General features: G+C 49.6%; 2 protein-coding genes across 2 annotated transcripts in view; both read left to right on the top strand.

Annotated features, from left to right (window-relative positions):
• The window catches only part of KCNH6 (potassium voltage-gated channel subfamily H member 6), a 31841-nt gene extending 21901 nt beyond the window's left edge, over window positions 1-9940 (top strand). Inside the window, exons 5-14 of the mRNA XM_054000006.1 lie at window positions 37-465; window positions 1204-1603; window positions 1811-2010; window positions 4038-4290; window positions 4713-4906; window positions 5413-5512; window positions 5757-6044; window positions 6436-6616; window positions 8035-8233; window positions 8596-9940. Coding sequence (XP_053855981.1) covers window positions 37-465; window positions 1204-1603; window positions 1811-2010; window positions 4038-4290; window positions 4713-4906; window positions 5413-5512; window positions 5757-6044; window positions 6436-6616; window positions 8035-8233; window positions 8596-8883 — 2532 coding nt within the window. The 3' untranslated portion in view covers window positions 8884-9940. The remainder of the gene's footprint in view (window positions 1-36; window positions 466-1203; window positions 1604-1810; window positions 2011-4037; window positions 4291-4712; window positions 4907-5412; window positions 5513-5756; window positions 6045-6435; window positions 6617-8034; window positions 8234-8595) is intronic.
• Window positions 9941-10575: 635 nt separating this feature from the next.
• DCAF7 (DDB1 and CUL4 associated factor 7) lies at window positions 10576-24528 on the top strand. The gene is made up of 7 exons (XM_054000075.1): window positions 10576-10967; window positions 15062-15220; window positions 15533-15644; window positions 16666-16784; window positions 17903-18112; window positions 18671-18788; window positions 19294-24528. Exons 1-7 carry the CDS (start codon window positions 10830-10832, stop codon window positions 19464-19466), a joined length of 1029 nt encoding a protein of 342 aa, XP_053856050.1. The 5' UTR covers window positions 10576-10829; the 3' UTR covers window positions 19467-24528.
• The last annotated feature ends 400 nt before the right edge of the window (window positions 24529-24928 follow it).

The raw sequence follows: 24928 nt of genomic DNA on the forward strand, positions 1-24928 counted from the left end.
TGGTCTCACATCCTTCTCACACCCCTCTCCTGGCAGGTGCTGTCCCTGGGCGCTGACGTCCTTCCCGAGTACAAGCTGCAGGCGCCGCGCATCCACCGATGGACCATCCTGCACTACAGCCCCTTCAAGGCCGTGTGGGACTGGCTCATCCTCCTGCTGGTCATCTACACAGCCGTCTTCACCCCCTACTCAGCCGCCTTCCTGCTCAACGAGGAGCAGGTGGAGGAGAAGCGCTGGGACTGCAGCTACTCCTGTGACCCACTCAACATCATTGACCTCATCGTGGACATCATGTTCATCGTGGACATTGTCATCAACTTCCGCACCACCTACGTCAACATCAACGACGAGGTGGTGAGCCACCCCGGCAAGATCGCCATTCACTACTTCAAGGGGTGGTTCCTCATTGACATGGTGGCTGCCATCCCCTTCGACCTGCTCATCTTCCGCTCTGGCTCTGATGAGGTAAGAGCAGGGTCTATCAGGACAGGAGGGGACACGAGGATGGATAGGGAGAGATGTGTGAGAAAGAAAGAAAGAAAGAAAGGGATGTGGGTGGTTTGATGTAAGTGGTGGATGGCTAAATCCATGGGGAGAGGAGTAGTTGGTCACAGGGTGGAGAAGGGTGTCTTTACAGGTGTTTAAGCAGCTGGGACCTGGGATTTCCTTTTTTAGGGTCAGGCAGTCCCTACTCTAAGTGTTAAGAGTGGATCCACTCCCCCTGTTGAGGCTGACACAGCAGAGCAGGATGGGGGCTCAGTTTAAGGGCTGACCCCGCACTCCAGTGTGGGTGAATTTGGGGTGCATTACCAGCGAGACTCAAAATGTTGGCAGTGGGATAACCCTGTAGCTACTGTACTGCCTGGAGGCTCCACATCTGGGAGTGAAAGGCAGCTCTTTTGGGAGCAGCGTCTGGCAAGGCGAGGACCCATCAGGAAACATGGGCTTGGCCTTGGCTCTTCTCACTTGCTCACCTCTAATCCCAGAGCTTGTTGCCTTTATGATCAGCAGAGGCAATTTGCCCTTCCTGTGCTGTGACTCATCTGACCTAGTTCAGAGGTCACCTCCAGGACAAGGTGATTCACACTCTAGAAATGCATTTCTGTCCTTCAAAGGAAGCACGGCTCAGCGGGGAACGTGCCTTTGGAACATGCCATACTTATCCTTTGCTTGTCCCTGAGGCGTCTCACCTCTCCCCTGCAGACCACCACCCTCATTGGCCTCCTGAAGACTGCCCGCTTGCTGCGCCTGGTGCGCGTGGCGCGGAAGCTGGACCGGTACTCGGAGTACGGAGCAGCCGTGCTCTTCCTGCTCATGTGCACCTTCGCCCTCATCGCCCACTGGCTGGCCTGCATCTGGTACGCCATCGGCAACGTGGAGCGGCCCTACATGGAGCACAAGATCGGCTGGCTGGACAACCTGGGTGACCAGATCGGCAAGCGCTACAACGACAGCGACCTCTCCTCTGGGCCGTCCATCAAGGATAAATATGTCACTGCCCTGTACTTCACCTTCAGCAGCCTCACCAGCGTGGGCTTTGGCAATGTCTCGCCCAACACCAACTCCGAGAAGATCTTCTCCATCTGTGTCATGCTCATTGGCTGTGAGTGCCTGCGCACGTCCCACTGTTCCCATCCCTGCTTTGGAGGGTGGAGCATCTCCCCTTGCCTGTGCCTCTTCCACACAGACAAATGGCGATAGAAATACGTGTTTCTGTAGATATGGGTTTTGGGAATCTGCTGGTTCCAGGTCTTACGTAGCTGGACATGCATCTCGCCATGCCCCGCTGAGTCCTGCCCTCTCATTTCAGCTCTGATGTATGCCAGCATCTTCGGCAACGTCTCAGCCATCATCCAGCGCCTCTACTCAGGCACAGCACGCTACCACACGCAGATGCTGCGGGTCAAGGAGTTCATCCGCTTCCACCAGATCCCCAACCCCCTGCGCCAGCGCCTGGAGGAGTATTTCCAGCATGCCTGGTCCTACACCAACGGCATCGACATGAACGCGGTGAGTACGGGCAGGTAGGCCCTGTGTCCTCACAGCACTTTGTCCTAACCAACACGGCATCTAGATCTGGGTCCACCCAAACATTTCCATCCTTTTGATCAGGATAGAGGCAGGAGACTTGGGAGGCTGGAGACAGACTCTATCCACACACCTGCATTTCCACCTCCTACATCCCCCTTTCTCCTTCTCTCCTTTTTCTGCCCATTCCTTTACATCTACCCAGAGGTTTTCCAGGATCATGAGCACATTTCTTGGCCAGAGAGCAGGTTTGGTGAGGAGCTCAGAGTCCCTCTTGGCACTGAGCACTTTCAGGCTGGTGTCTGTTGGTGTCACAGGAGCAGAGCAGGTATCGATCCAGCTCCTCTCCACACCACCGGTTGCTAAGCAAAGTGCATCCTGCTCTCGCAGCAGGGAGAGGAGGGCATTTAAATAAACCTCGATCCATTTTAATTAGAGCCCAGAGAGGCAGCTGTTTGTTAGCAAAGGGGGGATCAATGGCGGAGCTGTGCTGGAGAGGCGCCGTGTCTCCGAGCCTGGCAGGAGGGCTTGTGCCGACAGCGCCGGGGCTCCGTGGGGATGAGGATGTGGCTCCCCGAGGTGTTCAGGGCTGGGGACTGGACTCACAGCCCTGGGATTCAGTGCACAGAAGTGATGGCTCAGCCAGCAGCAAGGCAGAGGAATGAGAAAGAGTGAGGCAAGGAGAGACATGAGACCTTGTATTCCTGGTCTCTTGGCCCTGGGCAGGTTATCAGCCCACTCATTCCCAGATATTGCTCCTTCTTTTCCTCAAGATTTAATCCTGAGCAGCATCAGGGCACAGATTTGTATGAATTCAGCATCTCCCTCTAAAGTTGCCGCTGCCACATGAAACAACTGGGCGGCATTTGGGGGTTTGCTGCTGGGAGAGCTTGCTCCACCTCTCAGGTGGAGGAGACAGCCTGGGCTGGACATCAGTGGCAATAACAAGAAGCAGTGCCATGGCACCAGGTGCTCTGGGCTTAGTGCAAACCCAGGTCACAAATCCCCAGTGAGAGCTGAGCTCGCAGCTCAGCCCTGCCGCCGCTCACACCAACTCCTGCTGGCTGCTGCAGAGACACAGCGTGATCTCATCAATCACCCCACAGCCTGATCAATTCGTCCACCCCTGATTTCCCAGTAGGGAAACACTTCTGCTAGCATGGGAGATCAAGTTGAAGCCAGGAACAAGTCGTGCTCACCAGCCCCAGCCTGGCTGTTCCAGATTTGGTCACCAGCGAGATGTGAGCAAAGAGGACAGCAAGGAGGACCCCAGGGCCATATGCTGCTCTCCAAAAAAAACCCAAACCCAGGTGGTTTTCACCTTGGCACTGTGAGTCATTGGTGGCAGCAGCTTTCTCCATATTCTGAGTTTTACCTTGATGTCACCTTCAGATTCAGTTTTTGTTCAACATGAGGTATTTGCACAGGTATATTTAGCTGTCAGTGCACACAACTGTCCTGTGCTGCTGTTTCTTGGCATTCAGGCAGGTGCTGTTTAATTAAGGTTTTTGTGCTCTTTGTGCCAGTTTCTGCTCTCATTCATCCAACATTAGTGGGTGCAAAGATGAAAAAGGGGATATGCCACCAGTGGGTATAAATAGATTGAACTGGTTACTTTTATTTATTGCTTAGGAGTGCTGTTGTCCCCAGCCACAAGCAGTAAAAGCCAGCTGCAGGCAGGCAGGGATCCACCAAGGGAAGATCAAAAGATCACAGAAATTACGGAATCACAGAATGGTTTAAGGTTGAAAGGGACCTCAAAGCTCAAACTGTTCCACTCCATGCTATGAGCAAGAACATCTTCCACTAGACCAGGTTGCTCCAAGCCCCATCCAGTCTGGCCTTGAACACTTCCAGGGATGGGAAAATGTCCCCACCTTTGGCTTTCCGGGCACACGGTCTCCCTGCCTGGCCCTATTGCTGAGTGTCATACAACCTCTCACTTCTGTCACAGCATTCCCTCCCAGTGGGACAGTGGCGTGATGGCATCTCTCCCTGGCTCTCCACAGGTGCTGAAGGGCTTCCCCGACTGCCTGCAGGCCGACATCTGCCTGCACCTGAACCGCACGCTGCTGCAGAACTGCAAAGCGTTCCGGGGAGCCAGCAAAGGCTGCCTGCGCGCCCTGGCCATGAAGTTCAAAACTACTCACGCACCGCCCGGAGACACCCTGGTGCACTACGGAGATGTCCTCACCACACTCTACTTCATCTCCCGGGGTTCCATTGAGATCCTCCGGGAAGACATTGTGGTGGCCATCTTAGGTGAAAAAGGGCTTCCTTTTGCGAGGGGTGGTGGGCGAGGGGCAGTGAGCAGTGGACAAAGGGTGGCAGGTGAGGGTAGAGAACTTCCCCACATACTGGGGAAGGGAAGGTTGCTCCTCAGCATCTGATGGGTCCCCGTGCCAGTGGACAGGGAAAGGAGGATCCCTGGGAGATGCCAGGGAGAAGCCACAGAGGAGTGAGGAGAGCAGAGCATGGCTCAGCAGTCTCCAGCCATCACTGATGACCCACTGCCCTGGCTTGGTGTCACCATCACTGGTGGCTTTTCCCAACACACACAGTCAGGGTTGGGGTTGCTGGGCATCCCCTTGTTCACAAGCCCCAGAGTAAGGGGTTCTGGATCAGAACAGCTGGAGCAGTAGTGGGTGCCCACATCTCCATAATGAGCTGTCTCTTTGACACAGGGAAGAATGACATCTTTGGGGAGCCCATCAGCCTCTACGCCCGCCCGGGGAAGTCCAACGCCGACGTGAGGGCCCTGACCTACTGCGACTTGCACAAGATCCAACGCGAGGACCTGCTGGAGGTCTTGGACATGTACCCGGCCTTCTCTGACAACTTCTGGAGCAACCTAGAGATCACCTTCAACCTACGAGATGTGAGTGCCAGGGCTGCCCCAGGGAGCAAGGGTGGTCAGTGCTTAAACTTGGCAAGCAGGAGGGCTGAAGCAAGGATGTCAGGAGGTGCAACAAGCCACATTTCCCAGGGCATTCTCCAGAGAGTTATGATTCCCCCACAGCAGGATATGTCTACTTTTATAGTGTGTGACTGAGCTTTGACTTTTTTTTTTTCAGAGACCTGAAATATAGACAAGAGTCAAATTCCCTCCATGTCCTATCCCACTCTGGGATGTCCTGCCACTTCTCTGGGTGCTCCTTCCCTCCCCATGGCCCTCACACACTTACCTCAGTCTCGCAGCAGCAAGGACAGCTTCAGGAATCCCTTGAGCTCTGAAACCAGTCCAGAAGGCACTGGGTGGGACAGGGCAGTGGAGAAGAGACAGAGATCACCTTCAGAGGACATGGAAAGGGCTGTAGCCCCCATGGGACGCATGGATGGGACACGAGCCCCTTTCCCTGATGAGCAGCCCCTCTCGTTCCTCAGGCAGACAGCGTTCCCCGCTCACCCCTCAGCGAGGAGTACGACTGCACCTACCGCCGGGCTCGCCGCCGCAAGCACTCCCCTTGCCAGCCCAGCAAGCCTGGTGAGTCCCACTGCCCGGGCAGAGCCCCGCCTGCAGGGCACGAGGGTGGGCTCACTATTAATTACTACCCGGGCAGGTGCCCCAAAGCAGAGGTTGATGGTGTCTCTGTCCCTGCAAACCATCCTGCAGGCACCAAGCTGCCTTCCCTCCCTCCCCTTGCCTACAGACATCCCTGAGGGAATGGGGGGCTGTTTTTTTTCCGTGTGTGGTGCTCGCCAAACTGACCTGTTGTGCTGTGCCACAGACCCAGACACGGGCATCTCTGATGCTGAGCAGTATCACACCTACTCCGAGCTCACCAACCCGCAGGACCCGCTGAGTAAGGACCAGTGGGACGACCTGGGCAGCAGCACCTCTCCCTGCTCCCAGGCCAGTGACGATGAGGCCAAGACTGGCAGCCCTGTGAAAGCTGAGCCCTTCCCCACAGCCAAAAAGGATGACTTTGCTCTGCCCTCGCTCAGCCTCATCACCACCAGCGCCAGCAACACGGAGGTTGGCAAGCAGGCAGCAGAGAGCAGCCAGTCCTACACAGGTACCCAGGGCTGCAGGCAGAGCTGGCAGGAGGGTGCTGAGAGATGCTTGGGTATGGTGGCCTCGTCTTGGAGCTGGGCCAAGCTGCTCATGTGCATTTGAGGGGAGCCACACTCCAAGGCCAAGGGTCTTCGCTGCCTTTTGTCCCCAGCTGGTTCAGCTCTGTCCCTCCTGTGCCACTCCATGTATGTCAGGGTGGTGGCTGTCCATGTGTGTGGGTGATGGCTCTCCGTATGTGTTGGGACAGCTCTCCGTGCACGTCACTGGTGGCCCCACGTGTGTGTGTTGGTGATGGCTCCCCGTGCGTGTGAGGTGACAGAATCTGAAGCACCTCCGCATCAGCGGGGCTGGAGGATGCGAGACAAGTGCTGAGATGCCTCCTCTCCTTCCAGCCACTCCCCTGGATATCCCCAGCATGTTCAGCTTCTGGGAGGATCGGCAGCCGGCCCACCCTGCGGAGCCTCTGCAGCACATCTCGCTGGTGCACAGCTCGCAGGACGTGCCCCTGCACAGCGACGGCAGGCCGGGGCAGATCGAGTCCAGGCTGGAGCTCCTGCAGGCCCAGCTCAGCAGGTAGGCAGGGTTGGAGAGGACCTGGAGGACTCTGGGCCATCACCTTCTGCTTTCTAGAGGTGGCTGCAGTGGGCTCTGCGTGCAGCAACGCCACGTCCTGACCCCTGGGACACTGCATTCCTGGGGAGGGGGTAGGAGTGCTTTGCAAAGGCAGCGGCTTCTCAAAGGGCAAGTCCTGACCCTGACTGCAGCCCAGCCCCTCATCTGCTGCTGTGCCACCACCCTTGGCATCTGTCACCACCCCCAGGATCTCCCACAGTGCCACCTGAGATCTGTCACTTTGCCGTGGCTTCCAAACTCAGTGCAACTGCAGATATTAAACCATCCACAGGCAAAACGGGAGCCCTTTGCAGGTCCCCTCTTCGTGCTGCAAAGACCTACAGGCATCCTCTTGCTCAAGCAAATGAGCCTCATGGCCATCACTGGCCTCTAAATAAGAAAAAATACATGGTTTTTTCAAACTGACAGAGATTAGATTAGATTAGATTAGATTAGATTAGATTAGATTAGATTGATTACTAGGAAAAAATCCTTCCCTGTGAGAGGGGTGAGACCTGCCACAGGGTGCCCAGAGCAGCTGTGGCTGCCCCATCCCTGAAGTCTTCCAGGTCACATTGGAAGGGGTGTGGAGCAACCTGCTCTAATGGAAGGTGTCCCTGCCCATGGCTGGGGATGGAACTGGATGAACTTTAAGATCCCTTTCAACCCCATCTGTTCTGTGATTTTTGAAGAAGGAAGAGCCCGTGCTGGAGGTGCAGGTTTAAGGTCCCCAGGCAGCACGCACATGAGGGGCTGCCACTGTGGGTTCTGCTGCCCTTGCTGAGCTCATTTCACCACACACTTGTGTTTAGGTGTCTCTCCAGTGCACCATCCTACTGCACTGGGGGACAGATCTGCCCACTCTGTCAGTGATGCTGTGGCTGTGTCCTGCAAGTGGGGCTGTGCCCACTCCTGCCAGTGCTGTTCACTTCAGTCAAGGACAAGGCAGAAAGAAGAGACTTCTACTTTTCCATTTCCTTCTGTTCCTGAGTTAAAAGTGGTTGGCACTAACCTGCCTTGCTCCATCTGTCAGCACAGGCAGCTGGCCTGGAGAATTGATCCAGATTAAAACTAACCATTGCAATTTTTTCCCCCCTCCAGGGTAATTTTAGCTTTTTTCAAATCCCCACTCCAGATCCCAGTTTGGCTCCACATAAAATTGGGCAGAGGATGATTGAGTGTGGCAGGAGAGAGATGGCAGGATTGATCTCTCTCTGGCAGTGCTGGTTTGAAGCTCTCTTAAAAACCTCAACAAGCAGCAGGCAAAGCATCACTGCCCTGGGGTAGCGGGACCGGCACCTCCTCCCTGTGCCTTCCCCGCCCCAGCTGCAGGATGCAAAAGGGTTCTCTGCGCTGACGCCGGGCTGCTCTGTCCCCAGGCTGGAGTCCAGGATGTCGTCAGACATTCATATAATCCTCCAGCTCCTGCAGCGCCAGCTGTCCCAAGTGCCACCCGCGTACAGCCCCATCTCGCCGACCTCCCACAGCCTGGCCATGTACGGCATGGCCCCGCGGAGCCTGGAGCCGCTCGCCCCCTGTGCGCCTCTGGAGGAGCAGGAGCTGCCGACCCAGGAGCAGGTAAGGTCACCGCTGCTGGTTCAGCACCCTGAACACGGGGTCCTTCTGCCCCAGTCCCGAGTTCTCTCCAGGCAAGGCACAGCCAAACACTCGTGGGTCCCGGCAAAGCCACGGGGTCTTGACGTGGGAGCAGATCTGCCCAGTGCATCACTGGTTTTGGGGCACAGCTGCCATCCCCAACACTGCCAGGTTGCCCCATCAGTAGGGAAGGAAGTGGGTTCCTCTGCTCTGAGGCTTCCTCAAGTGAAAAATAACATTTTGGGGCTTGGAGCCTGGTGAGGTTCCAAGGCTGATGAGGAGAGAGTGTGGCTACTTCGTTTTGCTTTTAACCATCACCCACACAATTCCTCGTTTCCCACCAGAGCCCGAGCTACACGGAGGTAGAAAAGTTCCACTTGAAATCCAGGGACTCCTTGTCAAGCGGGATGCAGCTGTCCGTGTCATCCGACAAAACCGTGACCGTCTACTCCGAGCAGGAGCACCCCTCCCCACCTCTCCCGAACCCAGAGCCTCCCCACCAAAGGGCACCAAATACCCAGGGACTCTTGCGGGGCTCTCGTTTCCCTTCCCTCCCTGAGCACTTGGAGGCATCTTCCGAGCACCAGGACATTCAGAGACACCTCTCCGACCCCGTGCTTCCTGGAAGTTAGAGACGTGGGGGCTGCGGGGCGAGTCAAGAGGAACCTCAACCGCAAACCCGGTCAGTTGATGTTGGTTTTTGACTGCAAGGGTAAGACATCGGACATTGGCTCAGGGGTATCATTTGTAGCTATCTTCTGCCACCGTGACAGGAAGTATAGAGTGGCTGGCTTCCAAGGTCGACGTTTTCCAGCGGTTCCCAATAGAGTAGATTTCATTTGCACATTAGAGTGAACCTAGAACAGTTCTTACGGCCGCCATCGAGCTGGTTAGGCCACGTGGTTCCCACCACCTCCTCCTTGCCAAGGCTTCTTCTCGAGAAGGGCACGAGCCGAGCGAGCCACAGCGACCGCAGGGGAGCCAATCCAGGGCTCTGGGCTGCGAGGCCGCCGTGCTGGAATCCTCGGGAGCAGGGAGCACTGTGTTGGTACAAGGCTCAGCCCAGCAGAGCCCGCAGGTGTTACAGAAGGGTGGGTCACCAGAGGAGGAGTGTGAGATCTCCACGGTGTGGTCCAGGGGAAACTGCAGGTGGCAAGCCCAGGACAAGGACAGAGGACAGAAGTTTGTCCTACTTGATTGCCACTGAGAAGTGAAGGGCCAACAGCCCCTGCCACCTCAGCCTGCTTCAGCACAAGTCCCAGAGCACTGACTTCTCCAGCAAGGCTGATCGCACCTTGCAAACCCCAACACGCATCCCACAGCTCACCAGGTAAATCCAACTCGCCACTGGCCTGGGCATAAAGCACAAAATTCAAAAGCACAATCCCAGAAAGCTGAAGAGCCCCAGACACCCCGTGCCCAGTCCTCCCTCCCAGCCTCCCTCTTTTGATAAAGGTTCAATAGGTGCTTCCTCCTGCCCACCCCTTCTCCCGGCAGACTCCGCAGCATTCCCGTAGGAGAAGCCCACGTAGCGCCGCCGCCTCGCCGCTCGGGTAGATGCTGTGATAGTCCTAGGCCGCCAGCTCAAGTAATGTATCGAGCTCCCTCCGAGAGTAGTCAAACTGTGAGCATCTCTTTCTCTGGAGTTTTAGTGTACACTTTGCTAATAAAGATGTTTTTGGCACCTAATGTTGAATTGCAGCTGTGTTCGTTTGGAGCATCCACGAGTTCATGCCGGGAGTCTTCTCCCCAAAAAGGACGTGGTCAAAGCCCGGTTACTTCATCCAAGGAGTGTGGGGCTGACAGAGCCCATGTCCAAAAACAAGCACCATAATTAATTTCTTGTTAATTAGAGATAAGCCCGGGCCCGTCCGCCACTCGGCCGAGGCGGGACTCGAACCCACGGCTCACTCGAGAGCACGAAGTGGCCCCACCCGCCTCGGGCTGGCGTGACTGACATCGCTTCCAGCCAATCGATCACCGCTAAGGGCTCGAGATCCCGCCTCCAGTCACTGCGACCCCGGGTAGCCAATAAGATGTCGACAACGAGCGCGCCCGCCCTCCTGGGCGGGGCCAAGCGCAGCCGTAGGTTACCCCAGCCAGAGTGCGCGTGTCCGCTTGGAGTGAAGGGCAAAACGACCAATGGGAAACCGAAGCGGGCTGAGCGCACTGGCAGATTACCCAATAGGCAGCCGGCGCTCTAAATGACAGCCAGGGCACCCAACCGGCGCGCAGTGGGCGGGGCTCCCCGCGTGGCTTCCGCTCCCGTTGTGTGAGGGGCCGAGTCGCACACGGCCTCAGCGCCGCCGCCGCCGCCGGGTCTGGGCCGGGGCCGGGGGCCGAGCCGGGGCCTCCCCGTTCCCCGCCGCCGCCGCCGGGGCCGAGCCGCGCCGTCCCGAGAGCCGAGCCGCGCCTTCCCCGCTCCCCGACGCCCAGGGGGCCGTGCCGCGCCTCCTCCGCTCCCCGTCCCGGGGGCCGCGCCGAGCCTCCCCCCGGCCCGCCCCGCCTCCGCGCTCGCTCCAGCCGGGTCCCCCCGCCGGCTCCCGGGGCCAGGCCCGCGGCCCGACCCGGCCCAGCCATGTCGCTGCACGGGAAGCGGAAGGAGATCTACAAATACGAGGCGCCCTGGACCGTGTACGCCATGAACTGGAGCGTCCGGCCCGACAAGCGGTTCCGCCTGGCGCTGGGGAGCTTCGTAGAGGAGTACAACAACAAGGTGGGCAGCGGTGGGCGCAGGGAGTGGGGCAGAACAGGGCTTGGCCCGCCTCATGCCGGGGTTGGGGTGAGCGGTGGAGCTGCACAGAGCCGTCAGGTGCCCCCCGAAGTGCGGGCTCTGGACCAGGTTCGGGCTGGTCTCCTTGCAGCCCGGGGGTGAGGGATCGCTGCGGTGGGAAGAGCCCTGGGTGCTGCTGGTTTTGGGAGAACGCTGCTGCTGCAGGGCTTCTCGTGACCCGTGATCTTCGGGATTAACGATTGTGTTGACTTCGGTCACATAAGCGCCGCGTGCTGTGAGTTCTCTGTGGTGTAAAGAGCTGGAAACTAAAGGTGTGAGATGAGTCGGGATGCTGCTGCTGTAGAAATAAAACAAAGTTCCCTGGTTTTGGGCATATCTGGCTTTTTTGGTCAATACAAAGGAAAGTTTGTAGCCAGGACTGAAGTTTGTACATATATATGCATATAAAGAAGTTCCACCTCAATCTAATGAAGAGCTTCTTTCCATGGAGGGTGGCAGAGCAGTGGAACAGGTTGGTGAGGCAGCTTGTGGAGTCTCCCTTTCTGGTGACATTCCAAACCCACCTGGATGTGTTCCTGTGTCGCCTGATCCAGGTTACTCTGCCTAGAAAGGGGGATTGGACTGGATAATCTCGAGAGTTCCTTTCCAGTCCCTGTGATTCTGTGATGTACAGGGTGTCTGGGACTGTTGGAAATGTACTGTTCTCCTGTACTTCCTTGCTTGTGTGTGATAACTTCTTTTCATGGGTATATAAACCACTCTCAGTATTGATTCCTCAGTACTTTTCCCTGAGAACAAGGGTGGAATGAGGCATGGGATTGTATCTTCAGTGTTTCCCTGCAAAGTGTAAGTGAAGGATGTCACACTGGTGACAAAGACTGCGTTCATCTCTCAGAACACACGTGCAGTCACTTCTGAACAGCCTTCAAGGTGCTGGTCTGGTGTAGTGAGTTACTTAGAAATAGAAGAGAGATAAGAAGGTGGATGAAGTTATAGAGCATCCTGAAATTTCTGTGAAACTGAAGGTTTGCCCATAGAGCTTGGTTTGTAGCATGTAGCTTTGTAGCCTTGTCAAGGTGTTTAAAGGAGATTGTGGGAAATACCATCAGCAAGCTGGTGTTGGGGATAGGGCTCTGTGCAAGGCTGTGGTGACAGTTTAGGAGACAGTAGAGGTTGTGCTGTACACAGCTCACTCCCAGCACTGGAGCAGACAGACAGGCTCTGACCAGGTGCTTCCCAGATTTCCACCTCCTCCCAAGCAGTGCCTCAAAAGAGAGAGGGTTCAGGGCAGTTCTTCTGCCAGAAGGTCATTTGTTCTGTAAGATCCTGCACTGCAAAGAAAAAATTGGTTGAATGCTGGAGATTAATTGGTGCAGTGACATCTTTCTGACTGTACGTGACTCTAAAATAATCGTGAAATGTCATTTTAGGTAGTTACTAATTAGATTAAAGTTAAGGGGGTTTTCAAACTACTGTGGACTTACTTCACTGTTCCTCCAACCATATAAGAAAAAGAAGCTGTTACCAAATTCTGCCTCGTTTAGTGCTGTCTGATTCTTTAGTATCAAGTTGGAGATAGGATTTTTTTAGAAGTTAAGGAATTAAAAGCAGTTCTTTACTCACATGCACTGTTGCAATTATGCTTTGTGTTGATAAGTGCTTGGATTATAATATGCTAAAATTAGATGTGGATTTTCCTATCTTCAAGTTTTTGTGCAACAAATAAATATTTAGCATTCCTAGCTACTGTAATGGCAAAATCACAAAACTAGTTGAGACTGAACACGCTGATCCTCGTTTTTCTCACTGGAAAGACTTACAGGGAGATGTAGAATGGTTCAAATTGTATCCAGAATGACAGTTACTTTCCCATAGGCATTATCTCAGTCTTATCTGGGCTGGACCTCAGGCACTCCTTTGTGCAGCAGCATTCTTGCCTCACTTGCAGAAGGGAGAGAGACAGGGCTCTGATATCATTGGCATCCTAGAAATAATTCCATGTTCCATCCCCTCCTGCTCAGCCTGCACGAGAGGACGAGTAGAGGGGTTCTGTAATGACTGTGTGTGACCAAGTCCCAAGAGAAGAGTCACAGCTCTGAATTTGCAGAGCTTCTCAAGCATTCCTCCTGCCTCCCCCTCACAGTTACTGCCAGCTGCTCCAGCTCTGAGGGCTGGGCAGGCACCTGAGCTGCAGCAGCTCTGGTGATGATAGCACAATTTCTGTTCTCTAACACCCGGCCTGCACCTAAACATGTCAAAGATCAGAGATGCTGGATTGCTGAATTGCTTCATCTTAAGGTCTGAGGAGGGGTTAAATGTGATTATGCAGTGCAGGAATATTTACATTAACACCAGTGAGAGGGGATCCTTTGCTGTTTGAGATTTGCTTCTGGTGATGAGGATGTTGATTGTTTTGTGTAGGATTAATACAATCATGTTGAGTGGCAAGAAAAACAAAACATAAGCAAAGGAGAAATGATTAGAGGTCATTTGTCTTCTGATCCTAACCTTGCCATAAGATTTTCTATCATCAAGGACAATTTGCTTCCTTTGTAAAATCTGCTTAGTACTTCTGATCCCTAAAGGAGTTAGAAAGCTGTTTGTCAATCACTTGAGAAGTCTGGGAGATTTTTGACTGATTTATACTAGGATGTGAAGGATAGCAAGGAGTAGTTGTAATAGAGAGGGCAAGACAGGCTGTATTTCAGTTTTTGGAAGCATATTTGGCTGCATGTTTTAGTGTTTGTTATGAGATGGAAAGGATGGAGCTTCTCATTGTGGAGGGCGGGCAAGGCTTTGCATTTAAGAGAATCTCTAAATGAGCTCATAAAACAGCAAATTAATTAGATTTGAAGATCAACTGAAGTATTTGCTGATTTTCTGTTATGGGGGGAAAATATGATAAATTTCCCATCTAGCTGAAATGTGTAGTTTATTAGACAAATTGCTTATCCCAGGATAAGCATAAATTTAGGATTTTTTCAGATAAACATCTTAGAAAAAAATCCATTAAGCTACTATTCCCAGGAGGAAGCTGCTGTGTGGAAAGTACTAGGAAGTTCCTACTGTGAGCAGCTTACAAACTAATTGCAGTGAGTCGTCCCCATGGTGTTTGTGTTTGAGCAGCATTTTACACAGTGGGACTTTCATCCTGTTTGGGTCCCGTAGTCACTGCAGGTTAAACAAGTCCCAGCACCTTTTGTTCTCTGCACACTTTCTGACATGTCAATATTTTTCTAATAACATCATGTCTGGGACTTCAAGCATTACTTCAGGTGTTGTCATGACCAGGCTGTGTGGAGATAGTTTCTTGTTTGTTCTGTTTTGCATCATCCTCACAACGGGGCAAGTTTAGCCCTTCCCCCTGACACATCATTGTGCAAAGATTCTAATTTGGAATTCAGTTACCTAGAATCTTTCAGCAGACCTGCTTTCTTGCTCTGTTCACACAAAACATTTGAATAATTATGTAACTATTTTAGCTCCCCAATATATTTTTTTTTAAGTTTGAATTCTGTTTTACTTTCTTCCTCTCTGATGTGATTAATTTATGAGTTTTTCATGCACTTGTGACAGAACATTTTGCATCATGTGGTGCTGAAAAAGCTTGCCAGCTACCTGACATGATCCATCACAGTGTGCAAGGTTATGGCCAAGAATTCCATAATATGCACTTTAATTGTGCAAACTACAGCTTGTTTTGCTCCCTGAAGATGACATTGTCAGCATAAGTTCAATTAAGGATGAATTAGAATAATGTTTGTGCAGTTTAAGTCTGTGATTTAAACTGGGCTTTGCAATGTGGAAAAGAGAAGGGTGGTCTTTAATCCTTTTGGATTGGATTTCAGTTCATTTGGGATCATCTCTTCAAATCAAAGCACTGTGTGATTATGGATATTCTCTTTATTTATATGCCCCAGCAGTGCTTTAATGATTTCTCATTTCATTGACATGATGATCCTTTTATGTTGTCCTTGAGGTGACAGAAAATGTCCTGAAACACACTCACTCTTAATGCTGTCATTAGAAATTAGTATTTTGATAAAATGCTTTCTTTTAAATATGGTTTCTCACAGGTGCAGCTTGTTGGTTTGGATGAAGAGAGCTCAGAATTCATTTGCAGGAACACCTTTGATCACCCCTACCCCACCACAAAGCTGATGTGGATCCCAGACACCAAGGGAGTCTACCCAGACCTGCTGGCCACCAGTGGTGACTACCTGCGAGTGTGGAGAGTGAGTAAATCCTCCCTAGGAAAAGATGAACCATGAACTGAGTTGTGTTATATATTGATCTCTTTTTCACTCAAGACAAGATTTTCTTGGCTGCAATAATGTGGCTATGAAGACTTTAAGAGAAGCAGAATTATCATGGCAATTGCTGTTTTAATCAGCTTATTGAAAATGGAGCTGGTGGCTGTGCTTTCCAGGGCTTTAGGATGTAAAGCTGAGAGGAAAGAAACCTAGGATTAACTCGTAATGTTTTGTGCCAGGGAAACAAGTCAGGTGATGTTGCTTTTTAAGTCAGATGTTTCATTTGCTCTAAAGGTGGGTGAAACTGAGACCCGGCTGGAGTGTTTGCTGAACAACAACAAGAACTCGGATTTCTGCGCTCCCCTGACATCATTTGACTGGAATGAAGTGGATCCTTACCTGTTAGGTGGGACTGACAAAATGTTGTGGTTCTGGCACACTTTCTAATTGAATCTGATGAAGTCTGGGCTGTAACTGCTGTTGGGTCCACTGGTAGATCTGATAATTAACCAGACTGCTGCATCGTAGAAACTGCTGTTGTTTTACATTAAAAAATGGAAACAGCCATCTCATGGGGACTTTCTTTTTCATTGAAAGGTGCCCTGTTCAGTGCAGCATGGGTCACTCAGGCTGGGCTAGGGACACTGGGGATAGGGAGTCTTGGCCTTCAGGGCTGGTGAGCTGTTGTTGCAGTTCTGAGTAAGGATGTCCATCAGCTCTGTAACTTATTTCAGAGTGTTCTGGAGTGGATTTAAAACTCTGCACTGAGCTGTGTATTTTGTGAAGCCATTTCAGCAGCAGGAGGAGAGCCAAGAGTCTTTAATTCAGTTGGAGGAGGGGGCTGAACACTTATGGTTTAATTATAGCCTACGGGACAAATTGTGAATCCAGGATGACTGATGCAGAGGTTTGTTTCCCAGAAGAGAACAGCCATTTATGTCAGGGGGATTTGCCCAGAGATTAACAGTGATAATTTGTCCTAGTAATTATTTACTGCATTATTTATTTTTTGTGTGTTACATGTCTCATCTCTTAAGAGCTTTACTGCTAACCCCACCTTCAGCCCACATCAGCAATCAATTAATAATAACACGCCATCAAAACACTGATTGAATTTGGGGTTTGGCATACACAAGAGATGCACAGGATGGGAAAGCTGATCTCAGAGTTGCATCAGGCTTCGGAATAGATTGAAGCAGACATGAGCTATTTACACTTTATTCCTGTGTGGAAGGCTGTTTCTGCAGCTAAAAGGTTTGGGTCATTTAAATGCATGGAAGGCTGCTGGCTGTTTGACATTCTTGATGTGAGTTCTGTGCTGTTCTCATGGCTATTTTGATCTGTAGATGTTGGGGGATGTTACATTAACAGTGATTCAATCATTTGTGACAATATTAATTTTGCTAATACAAGTGGTTTTGTTTCAGGTACCTCTAGTATCGACACAACCTGCACTATTTGGGGTCTGGAGACAGGACAGGTTCTGGGAAGAGTAAATTTGGTGTCTGGCCACGTGAAGACCCAGCTCATTGCACATGACAAAGAGGTGATGGGGGGTTTTGATTGTTTACATTTTATCTTTTAAAAGCAGTAGAAAAGGAACAGAACTTTTCTTTTTTTTTTTTTTTTCTTGAACAATTTAATGATTCAAAAAGATAATTTATGTAAGTTTGTATACAGTTTTTCTAAAATTATATATGATTTTGAGTACCTAAATACTGCTGGCTATCGAAACAATTCTTTTTACTCATCATAGACTCTTGACTTAAGAACATGCTTGTTTTAACAGATTGTGCTCCAGAATATTGTAGAAAAATGAGGTAAAGCATCAAATTAGACTTTAAATCGATTTCATATCAAAGGCAATAAACAGCTTGCAAAATTCTTTCATTTTAACATTTTACTTTTCAACAACTAATGTAAAAAACCCTCCCGAGTCTGGGAAATGGATACATTTTCATTTCAGCGAGTGATACTATAATTCCATAAGCATTTTTGCTGGGTGGCTAAGGAGTCGCAGGGAGCACGAAGCACTGGGAGGCCGTGTCGTGTGCACGGCTCCCAGCCCGTGCCAGGTGTGCCATGCCAGGTGTGCCAGCTGTGCCATGCCAGGTTTGCCGTGCCAGGTGTGACATGCCAGGTGTGCCAGGTGTACTGTGCCAGCTGTGCCATGCCAGCTGCGCCGTGCCAGGTTTGCCGTGCCAGGTGTGACATGCCAGGTGTGCCAGGTGTACTGTGCCAGCTGTGCCATGCCAGCTGCGCCGTGCCAGGTGTGCTGGCTGCGCCGTGCCAGGTTTGCCGTGCCAGGTGTGACATGCCAGGTGTGCCGGCTGTGCCGTGCCAGCTGTGCCATGCCAGCTGCGCCGTGCCAGGTTTGCCAGCTGCGTTGTGCCAGCTGTGCCAGGTTTGCCTGCTGTGCCGTGCCGGCTGTGCCGTGCCAGCTGTGCCGTGCCAGCTGCGTCATGCCAGGTGTGCCGGCTGTGCCGTGCCAGCTGCACCGTGCCAGGTTTGCCAGCTGTGCCGTGCCAGCTGTGCCAGGTTTGCCAGCTGTGCCAGGTTTGCCAGCTGCGCCGTGCCAGCCGTGCCGGCTGTGCCGTGCCAGGTTTGCCGGCTGTGCCAGGTTTGCCAGCTGTGCCGTGCCAGCTGTGCCCTGCTGTGTGGCAGGTGTACGACATCGCCTTCAGCCGCGCGGGCGGCGGCAGGGACATGTTTGCCTCGGTGGGCGCCGACGGCTCGGTGAGGATGTTCGACCTGCGGCACCTGGAGCACAGCACCATCATCTACGAGGACCCCCAGCACCACCCGCTGCTGCGGCTCTGCTGGAACAAGCAGGACCCCAACTATCTCGCCACAATGGCCATGGACGGCATGGAGGTGAGGCAGCAGCGCCCCTCCCCTAGGTGCTGATGGGGATTTTCTGGGGCAGGTGGCTTGATACTCGTTTATACCCCGGTATTTATGGTAAGGGGGCAGTGTCAGTACCCAAAGTATGATTAAAGACCAGTTCTTAGTGCACTGAGGAGGTGACTTTGACATTATAGATTTGAGCTTTATGGCTTGTATATATTTCAGCTGATTTTTAAGAGGAGTCTGTGAGCAGTTGGGCGATAATTTTCATATAATATCTTACCTGCAGGTGTTTGAGTCACTTTGTTCTTTCCCAGTCCAGTTTTAGTTTGCTACCAAGGCTGCTTCAGGGAAGCACAGTTTGTTTGCCACTGTGGCCTAACTCACAAGACCCCTGTGAAGTCTGACTTCTTTTGAGACACATGGCACACTGACCAGCTGGAAGCTCTTCTTTAGGAGCAGGGCTTGCTTACCTACCACATCCTTTAGGAAAGAGCCATGTTTATAGCCTTACCTCAAAATAGTTTGAATAAATTAATTTTTAAAAATGCAGTTCATTAATGTAGCTGTTTTTTTTCCCTGAAGGTTGTGATTCTAGATGTCAGAGTTCCCTGCACCCCTGTTGCCAGGTTAAACAACCACAGAGCGTGTGTAAATGGAATTGCCTGGGCACCTCACTCTTCCTGCCACATCTGTACAGCAGGTAAGTGTGACCTACAGGGGAACCTCGGAGTCTTCCACTGCATTTGCAAAATCCTCTTCATCTTAAAGTATATGCAATTCTCTGCCTGCCTTTTGCTAAAGAATACTTGAAATTTAGAAGCTCTTTATTAGGTGACTTTCCTAAAATGTTACAGAAATAGACACCTACTAGAGTTTATTGTGTGGAAGTGGTGAGCCCAGTACCCAAGCTGTACATCAGCTCTGGCTAAGCTCCTGTTATTTTAATGCTCCTTAGCTTTTTTTGTAATGCAGTTCTTAAATGTTTTCTGCTGTTATGCATTCCACTGGTCATTCTCTCATCAGCTCTGTCTTGGATAATGTATAATGATCCAAGGAGCGTAATCGTGTTGTCATATCTGGCTTGAATATGGATCAGGACTGGAACAGCCATGTCTTACCTGGCTCCTTAGGCTACAGCCTGTAGTAGGCACATGTGGAGATACTGTTACACTCTGACTGTACCTGCATTTGTTGTCTGTGTGCAGCGGATGATCACCAGGCTCTCATCTGGGACATCCAGCAAATGCCTCGTGCCATTGAGGACCCCATCCTGGCCTACACAGCCGAGGGAGAGATCAACAATGTACAGTGGGCATCCACCCAGCCAGACTGGATAGCCATCTGCTACAACAACTGCCTGGAGATCCTCAGAGTCTAACTTTGCAGCTTCATGCACAGCGAGGCAGGGCTGTGTCCTTCCCCCTCCCCTCCAAAGTAAGAACATCGCCAGTCAAGTGGCCAGTATCTGTTGTTGCTTTGCATCTACTGTTACAAGAAACTGTTACAAGAATCGATGGCAGGGGTCTCCTGTCTCTCAAGACTCTAAAATGCAGAGACGTGCTGAGCCTCTTGGAACTTCTGGGTTCTGGTTTTCTTGTGAAATTCTTTTTCCCTCAGTAAAAGTTCTGTATATTTGTTTGTTGACTGTATTAATAAGCTTGCAGGCTTTTAAGTTGCTGCATATGTCCATGTGTTTGTCAGCCAGCTGAGGCAGCACATCCACCAGTTTAATAGATGCAGGTGCAAAACAAGGTGGGGGGAAAAAGACAATGTTGTTAACGGCCACCTTGGCAGGAATCTTTATCATTCCTGTTGTTGCTGCCTCTAAACTGTTTAAACGTTTGTATGTTTTTTATATATTGGGCTAACTTTCTATTGAGTAAGGTTTTTCTCCCTAATTCTTACTTTTGATAGGTGATCCACTTCCATATGTCCAAAGCAGGACCTGTTCATGGATACAAACCACAGTAGCACTGCAGGCTCCCTGGCAGTAAAGGCCTGCCAGAATTAACTGTTGCCTTGGCTCCCTGTATCTGGTGACCTGGGCAGAATTTTTTGGTGCTGTGAAGTGCAAGTACTTGTTGCACAATTTCTTTACACTTTTCTGATGTTCAAGGCAGTTGTTACTATGGTAGGTCTTATTTTTAAATTTGAACTGAGTTAGTGTGTATCCTGCAGTTGTGTTAGCAAACAGAGCAGTGATAGGTTGAGAAAGAAGATCCGTGCATGACGTGAGCTCCCAGGAGGTAAACAGTTCCTGAAAAAATGTATTTGTAATGGGCTTGGGATTGACACTTCCAATCAAATTATTTCCCCTTGGAAGACTTACCTTATCTAAATCAAAATAAAATGGTTTCACACTTTGTAGCTTGCTTGGTTGGCAAATAATATGAGCAAGATTTTGTGGTTAGGCTGTACTTTGGAGATAGTGTTTGGCCTGTGTTCCTGGGAGGTCTTGAAGGGAGTGCAAAGCAATCTTTTTGTGAAGTGTATTTGCTTTATACTGCCAGGTCTTGTTGAATGAACATGACGAGTCAGAAAAGCTGCTCTGCTATCCAAAAGAAAGCTGTTTTTTTGAAAGAAATTACTCCCTAATGTGATGCACAGAGGTGGATCTGGAAGGAAAGAAGCTGTGCCATTGAGGCCAAGGTTTGGCATTTGTTATCCTCCTGACTTTGGGGGATGTGCCAGAGGGCTTCTCTTTGGAATAGAAGATCTCTCTATAATAATACTGTTCAATGAAAGCTGAGTGGATTAGGCAAGATAAAAATCCTTGTTGGAGTCTTACCCTGACACAGGTCCTGTGTTGAAGGCTCTGCAGTGCTCTCTGATGAAGACATGACAGCCAGAGCTCGTCTGGAAGGGTGTGCAGCCCAGTGTCTATGTAAATGTCAGAAACCATCAAAATTCTTTCCACCTAATGATTATTCACCTGCAACTGGAGGCAGATTATAAATAGTAGGACACTGGCAAACTTGCATCTTGTCAGTTTATGCAGGAAAGGCAAGCTGGGAAAGCAATTGCTGTGGAACACTGAAGCTGACACTGAGAACACTGTCAAATACAGAACAGAATCTGCAAAGTTTTGTCATTGTAGACAGAGTGGAATACTCTTCTGCAGGCTGCTTCTCACCGTGGAGCTCAGAAAAGCATTGCCTCAGGAATTTGATAGGAATTCATTAGGGGCAGCTGTATTCCATCACTCCTTTTGATAGCAGAGAACCAAGAGACTAACACTGTTCAAGCTGATGTTTTGTCAGTGTGTTCAGTTGTGGGATTTCTGACAAAGCTTGATTTGACTTGAAGGTCAATTTTTCTTATTAGCAGCAGTACTGAGAGTAGTGTGTTCCACAGACAGGCTTTAACTAGATGTCAGAGCAGTGTTAGCCAAACAATCACTTTTTACAATAGCACTTCATCTGAAACTGGAAAAAACTTATGTAGAATGAAGCAAAAATTGGGGTTTTCTTAGCAAGAGCAGCTAATGGCATTCACAGCTTTAGGAGTCATTTGAAATACATTCACAGGCTTGTCATGCTCTGTTTAATTACAAATGGCAGGCAAAACGTGCTAAGAGGGAACTACCTGCAATGTTAGTACTTTCCATGTCCCCTTTTTGCTTCAAAGTTCATTCCTGTACAGATGGCATGAGTCAAAGATTAATGCTAAGATAATAAGAAGAGAGAGCTTGTATAAAGGAACTCATGGTCTGAATAGCCAGGTAGATTCTGCATCTGTTGACAATGTAAAACTTGTTAGTGAGGTGAAAACCTGCAGCTAACAAGTTGAATGTTCAATTAGCGTGTAGTGTGTAAACTGTCTAAATGAGGAGGGCTATGGTAGCTTGCATCTATGGGAATTGTACTTGTGTGTGCAGGGATTTAAAAGGCAAGGATTTGAGTGCTTTGACAATCTATTTAGAAAGAAAACACAGTGGTTTCAAATAATAGGAAAGGAGACTGCTAAAACAGGTTGTTTCTTATGGAACCTTGAAATGTATTTAACAGGGGAGGCATTGCCTCTCATAAGTCAGAATTAATGATCCTTTCAAAACTTAGCAGTAATTACTCTGCTGAATGTTCTGGATAATAGTGAAAAGCTCTGGTTTTGCCTCATGGTGCAATGAGAAGCTGCCTCAGTCTCAAGTGTGGATCATAGCCTGCCAGAGACCAGGTGAGGGGAGGAGTCTGGTGTACGGAATTCACAGATGTTCTCGTGCTCGTTGTCGATGGAAATAAGGAGCTGAGTGTGTCCATTTTGTTGTCTTGCAGATGGCACTTTAACTGGGATCTTTTTGGTAAGATTAGGAGGAGAATCATCTTTTCCTCAGCCCTTCTAGGCTAGGCATTTGTCTGTGTTGTGTAGAAAACGTTAAATAACGACCGTCACCAAAATCCTAAACTGGGGGCATAGTGGACCCTCACTTGTTTTTACTGAAAGCCAAAAATATGAGCACTTGACAAGGCTGTAAATGTTAAACTGAAGCTTCATGTTCTGAAACTGACACTGTCCTGTAAGGCCAACCCAAGGGATGTACTGCTGCATGTCCCCCAGAGAGTCCTTTTCCTTTAGGAACTTAGAGGTGTTTGGGAATCCTCTTTTTGACCATCAGAGCATGATGATGACAGTGCCCAGCTGGTTGTGTAGGGATGTGCTTGGAGTCTTTGGATAACTTGAATTTTGTGAGAGAGAAACTGCAGCTGCTGCCTGTAAATTCACACAGCCTGAAACATTGAACTGACCAGCTGGTTAGTGGTGTTTTAACTCTTTCCAGACACGCTGGAAAGAGTGGACAGCAGCACAGCCACGCTCTGGGCTCAGCAGACTGCACAGTTTCAGTCCCATCAAAGTACTAAAGGGCTGAGTTTTCCCACTGCTTGTAGCAAAGTGGTTCCACCACCTCCAATGCGTGCTGTTATCCTGTCAGGTAACACAAATTCTCTCTAACACGTGTTTCCTGCTTTCTGCTCTCAGACCAGTATTTCAGAGCAAGCCTGTACCTACTGTTCTGTGGACATGGAAAGCAATGAGCAAGTCACTGTCAACTCTGTCCCAGTTCCTCTTGATCCTTGCAGAGAATGCAGAGAATTAATTGTATGTGGCACTTAAAGAGCACTTTCTGATGCAGTTGTACTTCCCCTGCTTACCCAAGAAGTCAGAAATGTTTCATTCTTGAGGGTATTGAGGAGAGTTTAGCATGCCCCTGACTTGGTTTATTTTCTGGAAGAGATCTCCAGAACTTCCAATCAGCACCTTTCACCAGCAGTAAAAAGAACAGTAATAAGAAATGCAGCTAAATACCAGTCACTGAAGGCTCATCTGTTGATTCATGACAGACACCAGATGCAAAGGGACTTGTGAGTGTTGCTGCTGCCTGTTTCACGTGACAAGTGTGTCTGCCAAGGACCTCAGTGGCCTTTTGTGCAGCCTCTGATACTTAGCTTCATGTGAGAATTTCCATAGTCGTAAAAATAATTATAATTATCTTGGTGGCTTCCATCAAGCTTGTTTCTTTATAGGAAATCTAACAAAATTAAGGAAAAAAAAGCTATTTCCTTAAAAAAATATTGTGGCCATGTGCAGCCTGTGCTCCAGCACTCCCATTCCTTGGAGTTTGCTTTCCATGTGCAACACATGCAACTCCAGCCCTCTCTTAGTGCTGAGGGTGAGTCTGTGGAATCTTAGCAAGGCAGAAAGGCAAGAACCAGAGCAGGACAGAGTCCCAGTGCAGCTGGAAAAAGGTATGTTGCTTTTTTTGACAACTTGGGAAATAGGAATGATGAAATCTACTATTTAAAAAGAACCTTTTTTTTAACCCTTGGGTTGCTAGCAGTGTAAAATGTAATTTAAATCCATTGCGCCGAAGCATTTTTGTTACCAGTAGCCAGGTAGGAGATACTACTTTTAGGTGTGTTTTCCCTTCTGCTCTCCCCATTCACAGTCCCCTTGTGGTAATTTCCTGAAGGTGTAATCTTTGTAGCATGATTGTACAAACATCCATATGAGATTCCTGACTTCTTGTTCTCACTAGAGTATGTTAAAGCAATAGTAATTTTACTTCTGTCCTTTTCTCCACCTGCAACTTCGCTACTATTCTGTCCTAGAGGAGTCCCAGTATCCTGCTATTCAACAGACATATATTGTTGACATGGATAACTGCCTATATTCCTTTATTTTTATGCAGAAAATATAAAGGGTTTGTTACAATGGATTTTAACACCTGAGTCATGGAACCATATTGTTGAAACTGTAAATTTTAAGGCAATTTTCTGAACTTGCTTGAAAGTGGAATGTTGCATCCTTTTATGCTATTTCCTGCTTCCTATGTAGTTTTATTCAGATTTTTTAACCTTCTTTCTAAGTTTCAGCCTCCTGTGTATTAGGTACAGTATTTTCTGCCTTTCATACTTTGTAATAAAAACGGAACATTTGTAGATTGACTGCAGTTCCCTGTGTGATGAGTGAAAACCTGGGGGGAGCAGGGAACTACAAATGAACTTCATTTCTTCTGTGTGGAGTTAGGTGCTGTAAGAAGAGGCTGATTGCTTTGCCTTGCCTCTGCAAAGCTGGTGAAGTACATTGATCCCTCATCCTACAAATACCCAAACAAACCTGATAATTCCACCTACTCTTAAGTTGCAACTTTCCCCAAATACTTTATTAGGAACCCAGTCATGACAAAACTCCAGCAGAATGGTTAATGCAGCTGTACATTAAATATTTGTTTTCTTAAAAATCTGCTGCAGGGTCTGTGTATTCCAGTTTTGTTTCTGCTCATGCACAAAAAAAATGGGAATTATCTGCTGTGTGGTTTTGTTTTTAAGATGAGAGGAAGAGGGA

The sequence above is a fragment of the Vidua macroura genome, chromosome 27, assembly GCF_024509145.1.
Source record: "Vidua macroura isolate BioBank_ID:100142 chromosome 27, ASM2450914v1, whole genome shotgun sequence".
Lineage (NCBI taxonomy): Eukaryota > Metazoa > Chordata > Aves > Passeriformes > Viduidae > Vidua > Vidua macroura.